At 41.5% G+C, this 23,465-nt stretch overlaps 2 protein-coding genes across 2 annotated transcripts; both read left to right on the plus strand.

Annotated features, from left to right (window-relative positions):
* The first annotated feature begins 11,602 nt into the window (after window positions 1-11,602).
* Window positions 11,603-12,934, plus strand: LOC140235933 (uncharacterized). Its single transcript, XM_072315925.1, has one exon. It carries the CDS (start codon window positions 11,603-11,605, stop codon window positions 12,932-12,934), a length of 1,332 nt encoding a protein of 443 aa, XP_072172026.1.
* A 43-nt stretch (window positions 12,935-12,977) lies between these two features.
* On the plus strand, window positions 12,978-15,644 carry LOC140235935 (uncharacterized). The gene has a single exon (XM_072315926.1). It carries the CDS (start codon window positions 12,978-12,980, stop codon window positions 15,642-15,644), a length of 2,667 nt encoding a protein of 888 aa, XP_072172027.1.
* Window positions 15,645-23,465: the final 7,821 nt, after the last annotated feature.

Here is a 23,465-nt window from a genome sequence, read left to right on the forward strand (position 1 = left end):
TTTTATGTCGGCGGTATTCAGCATTATCCTATCTTTTCTGGGGGAGAGGGGGATAGTAGTTTAGGTCAATGGGAGGATTATGGCCCTTGCTTCAATGCGTCCTTCAAGGTGGTTTGTGTGTGTGCGTTTGTTTGCAAATTGTATCACTGTTTGTTGCCTTTCGAATGTGTGAAATTGTGATGTGTTCCATGAAATATGTTACAAATGAAACTTTGGTGAAAACAGTTAGGCATTCTGTCCCGATTCGTTGTCGTGACGATGGTAATAACTGACGCAGCGATAATTATGGTACATTGCATTTCTTTATATTCGTAGAGATCGGTCCTGTTTATTTGTTATAAGGGCATTTTGCTAGTGGATAAACACCAGTACAATTACAGTGATATTCATCATCAAATCCCAGCGCCAACAACTTCTTGTATTATACAGACAATGCAAAGGCACAGTGTGCTGCAGTGTAGAATTAATGAATAGGGCCTAAGGTCCTAGTTACAACTTTGGTATCTAAATTTAGATCTCTTACAGATATATACACAAAGTCTACAACCAAAAAGTATTTTAAAAATGTGTAATTATACATATACTGATTTTAGAAATATTTCAAAAATCTCTAGCAATATATCGTGAGGAAGCGGGATCTTATATAAACTGAATGTTTGCTTTGTGAATATTAACCTTCGTACAATCTCGACAAGTATATTGGGTTGTTACCATGCACTTTCGATGACAATGAACTGCTTTCGTCTTCGCATGGTCTTTCCTAATTATCAGATATCGGAAATGGTTTAAAGACTCAATGAGCATGAACATATTACTCTGATATCCAAAGACAGATTACGCCATCATGCCTGCATGTGATTCGGCATATTATGTCGAGACTGCACTACTCGTATACTGTACCGTATTATGTCCCCCCCCCCCCAAAAAAAAAAAAAAAAAAATACAACGGGGCCCTCCATAATGATATCTTTAAAAATAGTGAATCAATCTAAATACGAATTCAGGGTATGAAACTATAACTCATTTCCCACATCTTACAGAAAACCCCATTCGATTTGCTTTAGTGGTCAAAGAGAAATGAGGAATTTTGTAGAGGATGTTGGGAGTCTCTTCCGTCCAAATTCTGTCTTCACACACAAGATCATTGGAATGCTAAAATTGGAAGAATCACACTCATGACATGCTTTACAACAATCGACATTTCTCTGTAACCGCTTAACCAAATTGAATGGGATTTTCTGCAAAATATAGCTAAGATGTTATATTCTAAGACCCTGAGAGTTAATGTAGCACTTAGACAGGTCGATCATATTGGGTGTTATCAATTCGAAAATCTAATTGTAATTTTTGAGGCGACTTACTGCAGTATTTCCCCAAAAAATTACAATCACATTTTCTCACTGATAACACCCAATGTGATGAATTCTTTTAAATGCTACTTTAGGGCCTTAAAATATAACATTTTAGCTCTATTTTGCAGAAAACCCCATTTAATTTGGTTAAGCGGTTACAGATTGTGGATTGTTGTAAAGCATGTCATGAGTCTGATTCTTCCAATTTTAGCAATTCAATGCCCTTGTGTGTGAATAATAGACAGAATTTGGACGGAAGAGATTACCGACATCCTCTACAAAATTCTTAATTTCTCTTTGACCACTGAAGCAAATCGAATGGGATTTTCTGTAAGATGTGGGCAATGAGTTATAGTTTCATACCCTGAATTTGTATTTAGATTGATTGACTATTTTCAAAGATATCATTGCGAAGGGCCCCGCTTTATTTGTTTTTATTTTATTATATTTTTTTGGAGGGGGGGGGGGGACATACTGTATACACTATAGACTTCAGTTGATTACAGCTCGTTATTCCGAAGGTTCGTTATTCCGAAGGTTCGTTTTTCCGAATTTAATTTTCGGATTATTGAATCTTCGGAATAACGAATCTTCGGAATAACGCCACATATTTTCGGATTAACGAACCCTTTTTCATTTTCGGATTAACGAACCTCTAGGTATAGGGAACTTGTGTGTTTCGGATTAACGACCCTTCGGAATAACGAACCTTCGGAATAGCGAACCTTCGGAATAACGAACAGCACCCCTTCAGTCACCCCAGTCCTTGGTCGCACCAACCAATATAACCTATTGTTTCGTGTGTGTGTGTGTGTGTGTGTGTGCGCGTTTCTTTTTTTCCATGTTGCATTCTAGACTACATTGTACAATATAGTTGTTTATGAGAGAAGAGTATGCTCTTGAAGACAATGACCATGTCTATGGTATAGGAGGTGCAAGCTTCTTCCACGACACTACAAAGATGCTGACCCGTCCTCTCAGCTCTTGGTAATGACATCCGCTTCAAGTTTGTCATCAGTCGATTGCTTTTGGCTTTTTTTTTTTCAGTTTTCCTACCACAAAATTACATCGCAAATCAAATACACCTATTATACTTTATAAAACGGCCGTTTCCATGCAGATGCCTGAATAGGTCACGGAACAGATACCCAACACTTACAAGCTGATATTTACATTAAAATAGAGGCACACAATTTATCAATGGTCTCTTCCAGAGCAGGAAATTGCCGTGAAAAGGATTAGACGTGAGGGAATACGTCCCTATACACATTTTTTCGGGTCATAATAGTACTCAGAACTAACTTGTGAATATATCATTAAACACGTTAAATCAAACATGCGTTACAAACAAAGTATTCGCACATGCCATTCCTAACTATGTCGGGAAACAAGTCCCCAGTGATACGCATGGTCAACGACTTCTCTCGATTCCATTGTTTTCACGAGAATTTCGATCATCGGAGTATTCCGATTTATGAAAGTAAGCATTAATGAGAAGAAGAAGACTTTTTATTTCCTATGGCAAATCAATGGAATGTTCGTTCCATCGATTTGCCATAGGAAAAAAAAAAGAAGAAAAAGTCTTCTTCATCTTCTTCTTCTCCTCGCGATTTACAAAGTTTTTACATAGCTTGTCTTTCTTCGATTTGGCGTGCAATCGAATAACTTGAAGACGGTCCAAATTGAACATGAGGTAGGTTTGCATTAATGTTCAATTGATGCTTGATCATGTCATCTTCTTGCACAATTAGATGATGATTTCTATTTCTGTGGCAGAATTAATATTTTGTAAAGTACAGGATATTCTCGTCCTTTTACTATTTATTAGTAAAGAAGTGGCCCGAACGCAAAAGGATATCACCTATGGCTAGAATGTTAACAGTTGATTTAGATGCCTATGAGTTCGAAAATGTCAGAATTAGAAATACACCTAAAGTGTCAATGTTGAGATTACCTAGACTATTATTACTGTTCGAATTAAGTTTCTTACAATGTATAAACATCGGTCTTCCTGGTTCAAAGCATGGATTATGTGTTTAAAAGGGGGCAAAACGTCTGATAAAGTATTATTGAGCAGGCCTCATATTTCCCTCGAGAAAAAACAACAACAAATAAACTCAAATTCGTAATGAAAGGAGCTGTGCGCCAATTTCTAACAGAACAATCCTTTTATATGAAACACAATAAAAGCAAAACTCAAGATTGCTAAAATAGAATATAGAAGAATGACAAGAAACAAAAGACGACGGGAAAATTTACTGGAACAATTCATCTATGTCAGTATTCCTGACTCTTTTCTAAAGTCACCCATGTATACCCTGCAAGCGTAAACGTAGAATTGCATTTGTCAACTTTAGCGTGTGCAAGCAGTGTTGAAGTTATGGCAACCCAGCTTTTCCGCTTGTATTTATAATCATGAATAAATTATGCCCATACACCCCCCTTCCTTGTCATCAATGCCCACGCTGAACTGCATGTACTTGAATAAGCTCTTATTATCGCGAGGGTTTAATTTTCGCGAATTTCGTGAATCTCAGTTGGACCGCGAATTTAACAACACACGAAAATGTCACCATACGCTAAAGTAGTATAGTAGTGCACTTATGTAGGCGTCTGTGTCAATTCGCGAAAACAACATCTCGCGAAAATGTTCGTGACCTCATTCGCGACAATATCTGTACGTGAAAATAACAGCGTATACAGGGTATGCGTGTAGTTACGTAAGCATGACTGGAGTACGCCGTTACAGCGTCAAACCATCAATACAATGGGGGACAAGCGCGCCGGAACACTTCTGGTTTGGGGGGGGGCAAAATCTCAACGGGGGCACATTATGTGACGATGTGAGATCCTCGGCGCGGGAGCGAAGCGAGCGGGGGGGGGGGGTGGAAAGGGGGATACCTCCCCCCCCCCCCCTTGTAGGGAGGTTTTGTAAAACAGGGTATAAAAGTCGCGTTTATAGACCATTTAAAAGCAAATTTCTAAGGAATTAAACATAGTGAAAAATAATCAGTGCGAAGGGCTATGATTATTACGTACGGGAGTACATAATAATGTGATGGTGTGAGATCCTCGGCGAGGGAGCGAAGCGACCGAGCGCGGGGAGTGTGTGGGAGGGGGGATACCCCCTCCCACGGTAGGGACTTTTTGTAAAAACAGAGCATAAAAGTCGCGTTTACAGAGAATTTAAAGCAAATTTCTAGGGAATTAACATATTGAAAAAATCAGTTGGAAGGACTACGATCATAACATACGGGAGTACATTAATACTGTGATGGTGCGAGATCCTCGTCGAGGGAGCGAAGCGACCGAGCGGCCCGGGGGGAGGGTGTGGGAGGGGGGACACCCCCTCCCACGGTAGGGACTTTTTGTAAAAACAGAGTATAAAAGTCGCGTTTATAGAACATTTAAAAGCAAATTTCTAGGGAATTAACATATTGAAAAAAAAAACAGTTGGAAGGACTATGATCTTAAAATACGGGGGTATATTATGTGATGGTGTGAGATCCTCGTCGAGGGAGCGAAGCGACCGAGCGGGGGAGGGTGTGGGAGGGGGATACCCCCTCCCACGGTAGGGACTTTTTGTAAAAACAGAGTATAAAAGTCGCTTTTATACAGCATTTTAAATTAAATTTCTGAGGCATTAAACCCAGTAAAAGAAATCACTGCGAAGGACTATGATAATAACTTATGAAGACTTTTCATTTTACTATAAGTACGGGCAGAACGAGCGAGCTACTTTCACTTTGCAATTTATCTGAAATGTACTCATTAAAAGCTTAAACATGATCGCATCGTTCGAACAATAAAAAAATATTCTTATACTGCTAGAAAGCAAAGAAGAAAATGAAAAATGTACTAAAGGTATGTTTCAGCGGGCACACTCGAGGACACGAGGCTATACACTAAATTTACTTATAAGTTACTATTAGTGTATAGATACAATAATGTTTGTTGTTAGTGTATTATAATTTTCGCCCCGTTAGGGGCGAAAATTTTTACATTTTCAGTTACGAAATTACAACATTTAGACAAGAAATATGCCTTTATTGTTCATTTTGGTCTTTAAATCAGTGATTAATTATTTGTTACAGGGGGCACTTTGGGGGGGCAAAAACTCGTTTTGCCCCCCCAACATTTTGTTTGGGGGGGCAAGTGCCACCCCTGCCCCCCCGCTTCCGGCGCCCTTGATGGGGGACGTGTTCCCTTGAGAACCTTCATTCCTGTTCGCTTTTCAAAAGACTTGACCTTATAGCTTTCATTCTCTTCCACTGGTTTCTATTATGTAACCCTTATTTGTATGCATAATGATCATGAACGCCATGTGCCATACACAGCAACGGATTAATATACGGCTGTGTGAAAGTTAGCATTCGCGCCCTGCCTATAAAATACCTTTTGTCTCGATACAGAACAATGCGCTACAGAGAGCGATGTGTACAAATGCGCCAAATGTTTTGAAAGCACGGGGATCATCACTCCAGCAGCTATTTTGGATAGAATTCTTTAGTTCACACTAATTGAAATAAGAATCCACCGGGTACCTCTCACTTCCATTTCTACCACTACTAAACCCCACAGTGTGAAAGGAAACTCGGTTGAAACCTAGGGGAAGCCTAGGTGAAACACCGATTAAATTTTGGGCATTTTTTACCCTAGAAGCGTCCTGGGTAAACACCGATAGTTCACGAGAAAACCGCCGGTGGTTCACCGAGGAACGCCCAGCGTGAAAGGTTGTCTCGGTGAAACACCGGGGAAAATATGCAAATTATGTCAAAGGTCATGCAAAATGTTTTGTTTCTGGTCATGCACACGTTTTTCGCTAGCTATCGCGCTCTCCCAAATTAATCCACACGTAATTCGTGTATTCCATGTAAACACACACACACGACTACAGTAGTATGTCGTTAGTGTGACTTGAAATCACAGCCACGACGGCATTGTTGTACAGTATTGCATCTTGGTGTTGTATCGTCTACGCATGCCGTATACAAATAAACTGAGCTGATTAGTTAGAGTGTACTCGAGTTGCCGTGTCTTCTTCTTCTTTGATTCCTCTTCCAGTCTGGTACGCTGATGAGTCTCATCCGTCTTCGTACTCGACTATACTGCTGCGATTGCAACATCACTCGGTTTCCTAAACAGTCCGAGTTGATTCAGAAGCATCAATGACACAATGATAGCAAATTCCATACTATTTTTTTCTCTTTTTTGTATACAATAATGAGCTGCAAATATCGCGAATTTCAACACTGTGAGCAATGAAATGAAGGCCCTCCGAAAATGCGAATTACGATCGATAGAGGTGATATAGAGAAGTTACGATTTCGAACCACTACGCACTGTAGTACAGTACAACAAGTGTATATCCACCAGACCATGTTCAAAATAATTAGCGGGCGAATCGCGCCATTATTACACACTTCAGCTGGGATCGGCCGCGGTGCGAGCAGAAAACACATCTAGGGGAAAGTTGTATAACAAGATTCACCGAGAGCATTGTCGTAGGTGTGAAACGACGGCAATGAAAAAATTTCACCGGGAGGTTCCCCAGTGAATTCACCGGGGAATCCAACGGTGGTTCACCGAGAGGGGCAGCGGGAAAGGGGTATAGGGATGAGCTGTGGAATGGACAGAACTTCCCCAGGACTACGCCAGACAGCTTGTCCAGAGCATGCGTCAGGGATGCCTGGAATGTGTCCAGGCACGAGGAGGACATACACATTATTGAAAATTGATGTTTGTGACTGCTTTTTTTCGTCCTGTGACACTGATTTTTTGCATAAAAATTGTAAGGCTCATTCTGTTACATTTTGTGACTTTTGATTCAGTGACCAAGATGCTGTGCATGTCATTCTTTCCTTTGTAATAATTGATAATTACTTGCTATTGGGTATGCGATTACTAATGGATATTGCAGCATACCTTTGTACAAAAATTGTTTATTTCAAGGGGGTGAATTTTTGTGTGTGGCCTTTGACAGAAGTGGGTACTTTCTTTTGCTGTCCAGCATATTAAACTCGTTCCAGGTTTGTTAGGATTCAGCGCATTGATGGAAACTACCGTACTTACATTATTGAAATGATTAGATAGAAATCCTTCCAACTTCGAGGGTTTCAGCGCTGTTCTATATAATTATTATCACACTTCACAAATGGTTTGTTTCTACCACTGCCACTGTAACTGCTACAACTACTTCTAATACTAAACTCTTTTTTTCTGTTTTGCAGCTCCGGCTACCATACAAAATGAACATAAGAAACGTCACCTACCAACCTTATCGCGTATACGTAGGCCTATAAACCAGAAGATCAGAACGTTAGATACAGGTAGACGGGTTGAATAAATGTGAAAACACCTTAGGGCAGAGGTAAGGTTGCTGAAAGGAATAAAACTAAAATGAAGATTTAGAAGCTGTAATTGACAGAAACTCTTGAAGCGACGTTAATACTTTTGGCCAGAATTCAATCGTCAGGACAGGACGACACTAGCACACAATTTATATCCCCCATATCTATTACTTTGTATGCATGGATCACGGTGTGAAATTTCTCTTTCGTTTTGTTGCTTGAATCATCCAAAACAAAACGCAAGATGATTTTTCACATGCCATATGGGATGAAAATACAAAGAATCACGAATAGGCTCGCATGCCCCTTGTAGCGGCTATCCCTCAATAGGTAGTCATTAACACCCTTAAAATAGTAGAGCAACCCCAAACCCCAAAACAATGCATGCTCTGTTCAGTACCCTAATTTGCATAGTAGAACACCAAAGCTAATTTGCATAGAGCACATGCCTTCACCCCCAAGGCAGTGCACAGTCTTTGTTAGCAGAGTGAGTTTGGAAGCTTTGAGGACAAGCAGTGTCTTCTAAGAGCAATGAGGAGAGTTATATTTAGTGACCAGGATACGTAACAGTTGGTAAGTCCAATTCATATTGATATCCTTCTTTGATTTGTGTATACACATATATTCCTCATTAATTGAGAGCAGAGTAATTAAGTTGTTAATGAGTATCTGAATGAGAGTAAATCTCTTTGTTTCATGCTCCATGTCGATGTGTAGACATATTCAACCCACACAGGGTAGAATGTATTGGAATCAACTTTCCATGAGTACGAGAAGAATACTTTGATTGGTATATTACATAATGTATAATATGTGATGGAAAGGTGTTGTATTTCTAAAGTGTTCCTAGACAGTTTGGAAGACTAACTTTAATGACATATAAGATAGATTAACTTGTTTGGAGCATGGATATTCAAAGTGTAGTACATTGCACTTGTTCACTGTATATGTGACCGTGCACCTCAAAACGAACATAAAGTCGCACACACTGATTTTGCGTGAGGACTGAAAATAAGTGAAATGGGTCAACCTAGCCGAACTTGACTTTTTCATATTTTCTGAAAGAGCGGGTCTTCTTTTACATTATGCTAAAATTTGGTATCATAAAACGGGCAGAAAAGTGGGGTTTTTTTAGCAGTTTATCTCGAACATTTTTGGTAGAATAGTGTGATTAGGTGTGTCTTTAGAATCCCTTTTTCATTTCTGAAAAACGTTGTCCACACTCTTCACTTTCAACTCTGATAACTTTTGAAAGGATAGTGCTACGGCTTTGAAAGTTGGGATTGATTATGGACAAAATGTGTTAATGAGGCATGCTCAATTTCAGTTTAATCTGATAATCCCTTCATTGTTGTTACTCTGGTGGTTTACTGCCTGTTTTTTGTTCCATTCATCGCACAGCCAGCACGGTTTGGTAAAGATTAAGCGCTTGAATAGACACTGTACTTCAGAGCCTCTTTTCTCAGTTCACACTTTTCCTGAGTTTGTGCTTTCTTTCCAATATTTAGATAGGTTAGGAGAGTCCATTTGATTTGAGTTATACATCATTTTAAAGCTGAAAGTCTGCTCTTTCAGAATATGGTCTTAACTAAAAATTCATGTCTGGCGACTTTTTGTTTGTTTTGAGGTGCAGGGTCACATATAGTGTATATATGCCTGTGTGTGTTTTAGGACCCAGAGCATGGCTGGGGGAGAGAGAGAGAGAGAGAGAGAGAGAGTGGTGGGTGCAGTGCAGCCCCAAGTAGAGATAGTTGCCATGGAGACTACTCCAGAACAGTGATGGTTTGTGTAGTTAGCTGTGCGGTGCACAGGATAGTTTGGTAGGGGGATGTAATCCAGAACCCTGTACAGCTGTACTATATAGTTCAATAAGGAAGTTAAGTACTGAAACAAACAAACAAACAAACAAACTGCCCAGTGAAGCTTAGGGGCTTTTGCCCATCGTCGTTGTACTAGCACTGGCAGTGGTAATACAAACAGTGTATTTAATTTGTTTTATTCAGCCTGAATGGATAGACTTCTACACATTTGCCACAAATAAGTTATATGAAAGTTTGACAGCAGTTTGGAATTAATATACTGACAGATATATGTCATATTCAGATCGACTACTGTATGTTGCATTAAGTAATTAACAGGTTTGTGATAATATTACTCAAACAGTAATAATAATGAACAATTTGTCGTAGAGCGCAAGCTACATTTAAGTCTTTAAGCGCTAAGTAATTATGTTAAATTGGTGTATATCAATTCAGTTGAAGTTGATACAAGTGTAACTAATATGAATGTTTTTTCATGTGTTTCTGTCGCAGTGAACCACTACACTACACTACACTACACTGCACTACACTGCACTACACTTCACTACACTACACGTCACTTGACATCGCTATACACACGTCACACAGATGACATTATGCTGTTGTGAGCTGCATTAGCTGGATAACTGAATAAAGTCACTTTAATAGCCAGTGGAAAGCAAAGGACTGCGTCTATGACAAGTGTCATGATTCAGATTCTGACTGTGCGTGTATATGAACAGTGCGTTTGCAACGTTAAAAATCTACAAATGTAGTAAGGTCCTGCAGACGAGGCTACATTTTTAAGTTCACAACTCTTCAGCTCAACTTTATAACTCCAACTCAAGTCGTTCTCTTGAAACTAAATGGATGGTTTCACGATGGAGAGCACAGAACATGAATCTGAAATCTCTCAACCAGCTCAAGATGAGGTTAAAACATTGCGACAGTCCTGTCAAGGTTACATGGGTAGCCTTACTAAAATGTACAAGGAACTCGAGGTTCTTATGGCGACGTTTGACAACAAGGATGCAGTTTTGAAGAAGCACAATCAGCTTGAAAGTGTGTTCCAGCTGTATGAAGGCAGATTCAGAGAATATCATAGCAAGCTAGTTGGTGCTGATGCAGAAGCTGCATTAGAGAAATTCGAACAGAGCAAACAGAACATAGAGGAGTTTCGTGGCAGACTGAAGGACTGGAAGGAGGCTGGCGAGAGGCGTGGCGCTGAATCGGTTCGACATGACGACAACGCTTCTGTGAGGTCTGCGACCACGACTAGCAGCCGGTCATCGTGAAGGAGCAGCGCGAGTTCATCGTCTACAAGGCTGAGGGAGGCGAAAGTGAAAAAGGAACTGGCCAAACTCAAGAAAGTGCAGTTTGAAAGATCACAAAGGGTGAAACTGGAACAATTTAAGTTAGGTCAGGAGTTAGCTAGGATGGAGATCGAAGATGAGTTAACTAATGCAGAGGTAGAAGAAAAGTTGTGGGAAGAAGAGGTAGTAAATGAAGAACTTGAAGAGGTGAACCTCTTCAAGAAGTTGATGTGCAAAATCACAATGTTCAGGTAGAGAGTACAAATCTTGAATCTTCTCCAGCAGTAAAGAAAGAGCTTAATCCACATGCCCCAGTTTTCACAAGTAGAGAAGTCAAATCTGAAAATGATGCTGCTGCTCTTGAGAATAATATGTCTCACATGTTTCAGGCCTTTAATTTGGCAACAAATATGCCAAAACCAGAACTGGTGACATTTGGTGGTAATCCAATAGAGTACTGGAGTTTCATGAACAATTTTGATGTAGTCGTAGCAGATAAGGCATGTGATGATCGTATGAGATTAACATACCTGATACAATATTGTACTGGTAAAGCTAGACAAAGCATTGAGAATTGTGTTCTGTTGGGTGCAAAGGAAGGTTATCGTAAGGCCAGAGATATTTTGGCTGAGCAGTTCGGCCAACCATACATTGTTTCTCATTCCCATATACAGCAGGTTTTGAATCGATCACAGGTGAAGCCGAACGATGGAGCGCGACTGTGGGACTTGGCAAGGGACATGCGCAGGTGTCAAATGGTTCTCTCCCAGATGGGATATTCAGCCAATATGAATAGTTCCGACAATCTTCTCAAGATCCAAGACCTCCTACCAATGCACCTACAATCTGAGTGGGCCAAGCAGGCACACATGATGATGAGCAAAGGGGTCTGCCCAACCTTCGAGAGCATGACTGAGTTCGTCGAGCAGTCTGCAAAGCTTGCGAGCAACATGTTCGGACAGAACATAAGGAAGTCATCAAAACTAGCTGTAGGAAGTGGGCCAAAGAAGGGACCTCAACGCATGACTTTCACCACTCAGGCAAGTATGAGGAGTGAAAATTCTACGGCACACCCACAAAGTATGAAATGTCCCTGTTGTAGCCAGCAGCATGGACTCGAGAAATGTCAGAAATTCAAGGAAAGACCCTTTTCTGAACGCATCAAATTGACCAGGCAACTACGTCTGTGTGATAACTGTCTTCAACCTTCCCACTTTGCTGTTGGATGTTCAGCAAAACCACAGTGTGAGAAAGCTGGATGCAACAAGAAACATCACACTCTTCTTCATCCTCCACAAAGCGGAAAGAAGGAAGAAAGACGCAATGATTCATCCACACCTACATCATCAACAGGGACCAGCATGGCGACTGCAACCAGTGATCCAACAACATCAAAGACAGAAGGAGGTCAGTGTCTCAGTACTTCTTCATCGAGGAAAAAGGTCTGCCTTCGTGTTGTTCCTGTAAATGTTGCAGGAAATGACCAAGTAATCCAAACTTGGGCACTATTGGATGAAGGAAGCGATGTGTCTCTCTGCAGCGACAGACTGGTGAAGCAGTTAGGCATACAAGGAGCTCCAAAGGACTTCCAGTTGACTACTGTCGGTAACAGTCTATCTAACCAAAAGGGCTTGGAAGTTGGGCTGATGGTGAGCAACATCACGGACGGAAAGACCATCGATCTTCCTACGGTTTGGACTGTCAAGGAGATGAACATCTCACACGCTTGTATTCCTACAAGGGCAGACTTAGCAGGATGGCCACACTTGAAGGGGATCACACTACCCTACATTGATGAAGAAGATGTGCAGCTTCTTATTGGAGGAGACACCCCGGAAGCTTTCTGTGTGTTAGACCAACGTAGGGGCAATCCTAAGGAGCCATATGCTGTGCGCACGCCGTTGGGATGGAATCTGTTGGGACCGACGTCATCTAAGAGCAGATCCTCATCAGCTAGTGTCAACTTCGTACAACAAGAAGAAGTACGCTCTGCACAGCCAACTCAAGCAGTTTTGGGAACTGGATTTTGGAGGCTATCTCCAGGAGGAGAAGACGGGCATGTCAATCGAGGACCAGCGGGCTTTGAAGATGATGGAAAATACAGCAAGGAAGGTTGGTAACCATCATGAAGTCGGCCTACCATGGCGATACTGGCCACCTGAGATGCCGTCCAATCGCTATCTGGCAGAAGTCAGATTGAAGTACCTCAAAAGGAAGCTGGAGAAAGATGAAGCACTCCATGACAGGTACACAACCACCATAGGCGAGTACATATCCAATGGCTACGCAGAAGAGGTGAAAGACGAATCTGATCACCAGTCCAAGAGTACAGATGGTGGAGAAAAGAAATCAAAGGAACCCAATGATTTGAAGTGGTACCTCCCACACCATGCAGTCGTGCATCCTCACAAACCGGAGAAGGTGAGAGTAGTCTTTGATTGCGCTGCTCGCTATCATGGCACAGCTCTCAACGATCAGCTACTACAAGGGCCAGATCTAACCAACAACTTGGCCGGAGTACTCACAAGATTCAGGCAGGAAAAAGTTGCCTTTGTTGCCGACGTGCAAGGGATGTTCCACCAAGTCAAGGTTCCAGTCAAAGACCGAGATGCGATGAGATTCCTGTGGTGGAGGGATGGTGACCTGTCCAAGGAGCCTACAGAATATCGCATGACAGTACATCTTTTTGGTGCGACATCTTCACCAAGTTGCGCGGGGTTCGCACTAAGAAAGACTGCAGAGGATGCTCGTGGACAGTTCAACAAAGAAGTCATCGATACAGTCCTGAACAACTTCTACGTTGATGACTGTTTAAAATCAGTGAAGTGCCAAGATGATGCGATGAGTCTAGTGGAAGATCTGAGATGTCTTCTAGCCCAAGGAGATTTCAGACTGACTGAATGGCTCTGCAATGATCGAGACGTCCTTGCTTCAATTCCTGAGTCGGAAAGGGCCGAGTCAGCGCTGAATCTAGATCTCGAGGATTTGCCAGTTCAACGGACACTTGGAATCCTGTGGGACATGGAAACAGACTCCTTCAAGTTCGAAGTCCAGGTAAAGGAGAAGCCGGCAACAAGGCGTGGGATTTTGTCTGTTGCAAGCTCCCTCTATGACCCTTTGGGTTTCCTCGCCCCATTCGTGCTACCGGCTAAGGTACTCCTACAGAATTTATGCAGACGAGACTTGACTTGGGATGATTTGCCTTTGACTTGGGATGATTTGCCTTTGCTCACGAAGATCCAAATAAGTAGGTGTCTGAAGCCAGAGAGATTCCAGGAAATTGAATCCGCTCTACTTCATCACTTCTGTGATGCGTCTGAAGTTGGATACGCGGCTGTGTCCTACTTGCGCCTGACAAGCAAATCAGGCGCAGTACATTGTGCATTTGTCCTCGGGAAGACAAGATTAGCACCAATGAAGGTGGTGTCAATCCCAAGATTGGAACTGATGGCTGCCGTCCTTGCAGTGACCATGGACCAATGCATCAAGGGAGAGCTCGAAATCAAGATCAATGAGACTGTCTTTTGGACTGACTCTACTGCTGTCCTACAGTACGTACGAAGCGAAAGCAGACGGTTCAAGACATTCGTTGCGAACAGAGTCGCACGAATCCACGCGTCCTCTGCACCTGAGCAATGGAGACATGTCGACACAAAATCAAATCCAGCAGATGATGGATCTCGTGGACTGAAAGCATCAGAACTTCTGAAATATCAGCGCTGGATTATTGGACCGGATTTCCTTGCGAAGGAAGAGAAGTTCTGGCCTTCACCTCCAGAAGTGCTCGAGGTTCCAAGAAGTGACCCGGAAGTGAAGAAAGAGATTCATGTGTTTGCGACATCTGTAAGAGGTAACATGCAAGACCTCTTCAGCAGATATTCCTCATGGAATAAATTGAAGCGAGCCATGGCGTGGCTTCTCCGGTACAAGAAGTGGCTTCTCGCAAAGGCAAAGGGTGAAGGGAACGGCGAGATGAAGTCTTCATTGTCAGCAGGAGAGCTGATAGAAGAGGAGAAAGACATCATCAAAATCATGCAAAGAGGTGTGTTTGGTGATCATCTCGACGGCAAGGAACTGAAAAGCTGTGCTGTGAAAAAGCTGAATCCAATCGTAGTAGACGGTATCGTCCGAAACTGTGGCAGGCTCGGCAACGCTCCTCTTGACTACGATGAGAAACATCCTGTCATCTTGCCTCATGATCATCACGTTACGAGGCTCCTCATTTTGCACCATCACCATCTGGTGGGACATTCTGGAGCAGGCATGACGTGGTCCTCCCTGAGAACCAGGTATTGGGTGATGAGAGGAGGAGTTGCGGTGAGGAAGGTTGTAGGAAAATGTTTCAAGTGCAAGAGGAGGAACGCACCGAGAATGGAACAGATGATGGCTGAGCTTCCACTGCACAGAGTTACACCAGACAAGCCCCCCTTCACATATGTAGGAGTCGACTACTGCGGACCGATTCTGGTGAAACAAGGCCGCAGTAGAGTAAAGAGGTATGGCTGTTTGTTCACCTGCATGACCAGCAGAGCAGTTCATGTTGAAGTCGCTCACTCGCTCGATACATATTCATTCGTCAATGCCTTGCGACGATTCATTGCTAGGAGAGGCAAGCCGGAGAAGATAGTAAGTGACAATGGGACAAATTTCAGGGGTGCAGAACGAGAGTTACGTGAGAGCTTACAGTCCCTCAACCAGACCAAGGTGAACAACTACCTTCTAGACCAAGGAGTAAACTGGTCTTTCAACACCCCAACGGCGAGTCACATGGGTGGGGTGTGGGAAAGAATGGTAAGATCAATTCGAAAGATTCTAGGCAGCCTGCTCTGACAACAGACGGTGTCTGACGAAGTATTGTCCACTGTGCTAGTAGAAGTAGAAGGTATTCTAAACTCACGCCCCCTTACACAATTGAGTATGGACCCACAGGAGAACGAACCCCTGACCCCGAATCACTTGCTGTTGATGAAACAGAACCCCAGCCTTTCACTCGGCAAGTTTGACAAGGGAGACTGCTACGGAAGGCGCCGGTGGAGACAAGTACAGTACCTGGCGACAGTCTTCTGGCGGAGATGGCAAGCAGAGTACCTTCCTCTGTTACAAGAACGACAAAAATGGTTGATTCCGCGCAGAAACTTGGCTGTGAATGATCTAGTCCTCGTGGCAGATGAGCGCGCACCAAGAGGCCAGTGGCCGCTTGGAAAGGTGTCCCAGGTGTACCCGGGTAAAGACGGACTAGTCCGCCAGGCGGAAGTCAAAGTAGGGTCAATATTTCTGAGGAGACCGATCTCCAAACTCTGTATGCTGGAAGCTGCATATGACCAGAAAAGTGATGATATTGTCAATGTTGACATTCACAGCTATACGTGATAGTTTAGCAAGAAGTGAAGTATTGTTTATGTTTGATGTTCACCCGTTTAAGTGTTGTCAAAAGTTTAAGTACCATTGTAAAGAATGCCGCTTTTAGATGAAGGTAAGAAATGACCTTCCTGTAGTCAGGTCATTGGGGGCCGGTATGTAGCGGCATAAGAAGTTTAATATTGACAACACTATCCCTCAATAGATAGTCATTAACACCCTTAAAATAGTAGAGCAACCCCAAACCCCAAAACAATGCATGCTCTGTTCAGTACCCTAATTTGCATAGTAGAACACCAAAGCTAATTTGCATAGAGCACATGCCTTCACCTCCAAGGCAGTGCACAGTCTTTGTTAGCAGAGTGAGTTTGGAAGCTTTGAGGACAAGTAGTGTCTTCTAAGAGCAATGAGGAGAGTTATATCTAGTGACCAGGATACGTAACAGTTGGTAAGTCCAATTCATATTGATATCCTTCTTTGATTTGTGTATACACATATATTCCTCATTAATTGAGAGCAGAGTAATTAAGTTGTTAATGAGTATCTGAATGAGAGTAAATCTCTTTGTTTCATGCTCCATGTCGATGTGTAGACATATTCAACCCACACAGGGTAGAATGTTATTGGAATCAACTTTCCATGAGTACGAGAAGAATACTTTGATTGGTATATTACATAATGTATAATATGTGATGGAAAGGTGTTGTATTTCTAAAGTGTTCCTAGACAGTTTGGAAGACTAACTTTAATGACATATAAGATAGATTAACTTGTTTGGAGCATGGATATTCAAAGTGTAGTACATTTCACTTGTTCACTGTATATCGTGTATATATGCCTGTGTGTGTTTTAGGACCCAGAGCATGGCTGGGGGAGAGAGAGAGAGAGAGAGTGGTGGGTGCAGTGCAGCCCCAAGTAGAGATAGTTGCCATGGAGACTACTCCAGAACAGTGATGGTTTGTGTAGTTAGCTGTGCGGTGCACAGGATAGTTTGGTAGGGGGATGTAATCCAGAACCCTGTACAGCTGTACTATATAGTTCAGTAAGGAAGTTAAGTACTGAAACAAACAAACAAACTGCCCAGTGAAGCTTAGGGGCTTTTGCCCATCGTCGTTGTACTAGCACTGGCAGTGGTAATACAAACAGTGTATTTAATTTGTTTTATTCAGCTTGAATGGATAGACTTCTACACATTTGCCACAAATAAGTTATATGAAAGTTTGACAGCAGTTTGGAATTAATATACTGACAGATATATGTCATATTCAGATCGACTACTGTATGTTGCATTAAGTAATTAACAGGTTTGTGATAATATTACTCAAACAGTAATAATAATGAACAATTTGTCGTAGAGCGCAAGCTACATTTAAGTCTTTAAGCGCTAAGTAATTATGTTAAATTGGTGTATATCAATTCGGTTGAAGTTGATACAAGTGTAACTAATATGAATGTTTCTTCATGTGTTTCTGTCGCAGTGAACCACTACACTACACTACACTGCACTACACTGCACTACACTTCACTACACGTCACTTGACATCGCTATACACACGTCACACAGATGACATTATGCTGTTGTGAGCTGCATGAGCTGGATAACTGAATAAAGTCACTTTAATAGCCAGTGGAAAGCAAAGGACTGCGTCTATGACAAGTGTTATGATTCAGATTCTGACTGTGCGTGTATATGAACAGTGCGTTTGCAACGTTAAAAATCTACAAATGTAGTAAGGTCCTGCAGACGAGGCTACACCCCTCTTTATTATTTTTTTTTAACGATAACGGTATACATGGTAAATGGTGACATGCAAGACAATGTAATATTTTGTTATGTTTCTTCCATCTTGTGGTTTTGTGTAAAAGAACGTTGCAATGATCATTGTAAAGTGGGAAAACATCAATGCAAACCCAAGACTTTCAGAGACTCAGTTACCTTTATTTCTGGTAAACTTAACAATCAAGTAAAAGGTTTTCATGATTTTGGGCAATGATTATTTGTATCTTTATGTTGACAGGTAGGGAAGAATCTCCCCTGCTCTTTAAATTGAGCCGATGTAGGAGTTGAAGCAGCTGATACCTGAGACATTTGCCAATTTGAAAGCATTGATAACTTTGATGTGACATTCCATCAGCCCTGAAAAAGAAATTATGACGCATGATTACCATTGTGGAATCCAGAAAAATGTACATTGTAGGCCTACATGCGGAATTTAAAAGGAATTAACAAATTGCGGCTTTCATTTTCTTTTTTGTCAGTTTTGATCCGCTGAGAAAAGAATTACTGTTTAGAAATACCACAGTGATTAATTTACATACTGCTTAAGGAATTTAAGAAGACAGTTTGACGCCGTATTCTACTATCACAGCGTATAGGCAGATATGAATGGAATGTGAATAGTGTGCATGTTACATGATGTTATACCATCATGTATAACTTTAAACGCTCTTGGTTGAACAGGAATGGAAAGGCAACTACCTTAATCGAAGTGACGCATGCACTATCAAATCAAACCAAACCAAACCAAACCAAACCATACAGCAAGCAGAATGAAATAATGATACTATCGTACAGACATTGCTTCCCTTTGCTAGAAACTATTAACAGAGATTCTTATTAATCTTTGATCTAAGTCTAACATTTATTTATGTATCTCTTGCCACCCGTCGCTCTTGGTAGACTGACGCTCATTATAGAGGGAGTGTCCGAAATGTATCCTATAAGTTTTGCCCTCTGAGAATATAAATTCACAGCCAAAGCGTGTGGTGAACAATACGGCCCATGACACATGCTAATACACCACACGTTGTTAATTATCATTTAAAAAGCTACTACCGCCATGTGAGCAATTCCAGCTGCTAAACGAATTTACTTTGTTAGATTCGTTTTGTGAACTTTTATCGCCTCTGATAATGACATGATGGAGAAGGTTATTACTGTAAGATGCACGCATATTAATACTACATATAGGTACACCTCTTCCAACAATATCGTTAATGTACACTCCCATGAGTGTCTTCAGTGAATGTAGAATGTGAATGCAGATCAGTGTATGTTTGATTAAAAAAAAAACGACAGTTCTAAAATGTTGGTTAGTATAATCAACTTAATGCTATCGAAAATCCAATATGTATAAATGGAGGAAAGGGGTCATGAACACATAGATACAGAGTAATATTCGCAGAGCATGACTAATTTATTGTCATTTTTGGCATAACAAAACAAAAGAGCGGCACCTACTCACCTCCTCCGGAGAGGGGATGTAATATGTAAAGGTCGGTTACAAAGGAATGAGTGTGTATGAATAATTTGAAAAAAAAAAAAAAGATGTGGAATATTTTTCATACTTTCGTGATACAATTAGTGTAACATAACGTTATTTGTTGTCCAACAATGGTGGAACCTGAACTTAGCCAAAAGTTTGACATTGCATTACTTTTTGCTGTATTGGCCAACCTCTCTCAAACTCTGTTGATGTATTCTTATTTCGCAGCATTTAATGAATTTGCACAATAGTTAATTCCTGTTTATCAGTTTCATGCTACCATAATTATTATTTTTAATTCATGTGTCAACATAAAAACCGTCTTTCGTGCTGTGTTTTGCTCAATTTCTCACACTTTTATCATTATTACTATACCTCCCAGGGAAAATACAACTTCTCATGCATGTCCCGTGTAATTATGAGGAGTATCAATGATTAGACAATTTGAACTCGTGATTTCTTGATCTAGTAACATGCGTTATTCTGAATATTCAGACGGGGACATCTTTAACCAGCAGTTTTGGTTCAAGTATGTTTGGACACATTTTCATGCACACGCATTTTTAGAAAAAGACAAATGTAAAAGGATGAAATTATATTCCACCTCCACAGTCATTACTCAACCGGCTCTAGGTATTTCTAAAACAGAAACAAAAATGTCAAAATGAGTACAGCGGGTAGTGCACATCGATTTTTTTTTTTCATGAGTTCAACTGATGAAAAATTGTTATTGCCCGTTGAGTTTCCGTGATTTCTCGCGTTTGCTGAAGTTGTGTTGAGCGACACCCACGCCATTGACGATTTATCCCAGAGAAACACACAGACTGCATAGGGATCTGTACTCCCTAGGATTACTCGTTGGTTTTATTGGCCTACCCTGCCTTCATTATCCACTACCTGACTAAATCCATTGTGGTAACTTTGATACGTGTACTTGTGATCATCATACAAAACGTGTGCCACGGACATAGCGGATTATCGCCTTGCGGCCAGCCTGCTATACAGTATAATTATGTACCTTTTGTCTCTGTACGGAACAATACGCGACAGCCAGATTGTCTGTATTCCAGACCCTCTGCTCGTACGCTTTCGCTCTAGAGTGACGCCTTCAACGTCGAAAACTGGACAAAACTTTAGGTTGATTTGCCTTCAGCAAAGGCTGCGAATTCGTCGCCGCAGAGTCCAGGTGGCAGAGGGTCTGGAAACCCAACTAGCAAATAGGTAGATCGTGCCTATCTGAAAGCATGGAGACCACCTCTCCCGCTGGCTTTGGTATATAGAATATTAATAATTCTATCATATAAGAAATTCGATGGATTTTTGTTAAAACGGGATACAACATCTTTTCATTATAACTCTGCAAACGTCTAGATAGTGTAACATACATTTTACTTTCCACTTCTATCCAATTTACAACCACATCATGTACGCTGCCATTGGATGATGGTGCAAGCAAGTATACGCCTAACAACATTATGTCACTCCTCACGACTTCTTTACTATATCTTTCCCTTCATCATCATCATCATCATCATCACAATCATGACCTTCTGAGATAAATAAGGACTATTGCAGCTTTAAACAGTGCGTATTTTAACGCTGCGCAGCAATTCAAAAGGAACAGCAATAAGCTTAAAAAGAATGTAATAGAGATACTGCTTTAACTTATGCAATGTTGCCACTTTTAAGCAAACCACGCAACAACAAACACTCTGGGATCCTAAATACCCATTCTCAAAGTAGATAATGACGGGGCTAGGTAGATGTACATAGTATATACCTTTTCTTCTCTCATCTTGTAGTGTTTGCATAATGAGGTTGCAATCTTTTACATAAGTAAACACGAATATCATCACAAATATTTTAAGAGTCTTTCTTTTTCTTTCCGGGAAGGGGGAGGGGGAAAGGAGGTGGGGTGTTTTCATTTCCGATAAATCTTCGAGCTACGTCTTGGTGGTAACTGCATGGCAATGAGGTGTCATCCAATTACAGGTCCTGAATCAGAAAGGAGACTCTCGAATAAGGCTAATGATACGTGAACAGGAATTTTAATTTTAAAAACATATTGAACTTGGAAGTAGCATTAAAGTGCAGTACAATTACTGTAAAGATGTGCTGAATTAATGCATTGCATAGAGTTACACTGCTTTGTGTGTGTAGAATCAAGAAACCTTATACATGCAAAATTCACGATAACAACTTAATTGACGTTATCAGTTTGACAATAATTCCACCTAAATGCATCTGCGAAATTAAGCAGAACTATTCTTGAGATACATCATCGAGATTCATATATCTAAAAAACAAAAAAAAAAAAAACTTGATGAATTGAGGCTGATAAAGGGGGGGGGGGGATCCGGGAATTCCTTTTAATAGAGGGGGCGCCTTTACAAAATTAAAGAGGAGCGCACGCCCCCCCCCCCATCCATTTTTTCTTAGAATTTCTTTTGTTTAAGCAGAAAAAAAAAAGTGGGGCGCGCACCCGGTGCACCCCCATCCGATTGGCCACTGTGATAGATGACTGGTAAACAGATTGACAAAATGGATGTTAAAGAATGTCAATAACTGTCAGAAAGATAGAGATAGGTAGAAAGATCAGGAGCTACGTGATCACTCCAAGTGCAGAAAAACCTCATCTCCAGGGCGGATCAAGAAAATGAAATAATTCTAATGGTGAAATCACAATTTGGGAAACTATAATAGAAGCAGATAAACAATATTAAAAGAAAAACTGTGCACGATTTTAGTTTGAGAAGGCATTTAGGGTGAAAAAGAATTTCATCATCTTTGACAATTTCATCACGTCTTCTTGCTCTTCTTAATTTGTAGACGGAAAATGCGACAAATCACTGTCCACTCACGCAGTATGAGCATCCGTTGCGTGAGCTATCACAGCTATACGTGTTGGCCGGGAAAGACAATGGGTAATGATCGATTCACGGTACCCATCGTGACTTTCGACGAGTAAGGACGTACAAACGAGTCTTCTCCTCCTCCCCACAGACTTTGATGCAAGTTACGGTAGACATGGCAACAGGTACGCGGATGTCTGCTGTAAGGTCGGTGGTGCCCAAAACCACAGCGCCGAAACCCACGGCAGTGACGAAGAGGCCGAGACCGAATTCACCATGTTCACCCCATAGCCCGGAAGAGTCTATGCCGTCAATCCGTGCCCTTCTTGAAAATCATATTCGAAAGATAGACGGAAAGTTACAAGACTTTGAGAAAAAGTTGGAAGACCACGGGAAAGAAATTTCGGAGAGCCTGCAAGAAATCAGAGACTCGCTCAACTACCAAAGTCAGGAAACGGAAGTTTTAAAGGAGAAAGTGGTGGGGCTGCAGAAGGAGCTAAAGGAGAAGGACAGAACTATACATGAGGAGATCGACCGACTAGCAACATATGTAGCACGGGAAAACCTAGTTTTCCTGGGCATTCCACGGAAATCGGAGGTGGAGAATGTGGATGAACTTCTGCACGACTTTTACGTCAATAAGCTAAAAATTCCTCCTGACGTAGTAAGGGGAATTGAACATCAGAGAGCTCATCGGGTTCCCGCAGCGAAACAACCAAACCCCATCAAAATCAAATATGTGAAATTCGCTGACAAGGTGCTAATTCAAAAGCATGCACGGAATCTGAAAGGAAACGGGGACAAGATGTTCATCACAGACGACCTACCCAAACGTGTAAGAGTGGAGCGACAAAGCCAGATTCCAGCCCTGAAAGCGGCGAGAAGCGCGGGGAAATTGGCATATTTCTCACGAAGCGAACCAACCAAGTTCTATGTAGATCGCGTGTTGCTAAGGAAAGAACATCAGGAAAGTTTCATCATGGAAATCACAGGAGAACCGCGGGCCCGGCAACGAGATCGCGATGAGAGAGAATCACCACCAGAAAGCCGGGAACTGCATTCGCCAGCGATGCGGACCCCAACAAGAGGAGGGAATAACTCAAATAGTCCACATATGATGGATATGGAGACAACAGCAACGGTACAAGAGGTCTCGTGAGTTTGCAGTAGAGCTG

This window comes from Diadema setosum, chromosome 12, assembly GCF_964275005.1.
Source record: "Diadema setosum chromosome 12, eeDiaSeto1, whole genome shotgun sequence".
Taxonomy (NCBI): domain Eukaryota; kingdom Metazoa; phylum Echinodermata; class Echinoidea; order Diadematoida; family Diadematidae; genus Diadema; species Diadema setosum.

Coding starts and splice junctions, on each gene's coding strand:
- LOC140235933 (XM_072315925.1), top strand. CDS start 11,603: ATGAATAGTTCCGACAATCTTCTCAAGATCCAAGACCTCCTACCAATG.
- LOC140235935 (XM_072315926.1), top strand. CDS start 12,978: ATGCCGTCCAATCGCTATCTGGCAGAAGTCAGATTGAAGTACCTCAAA.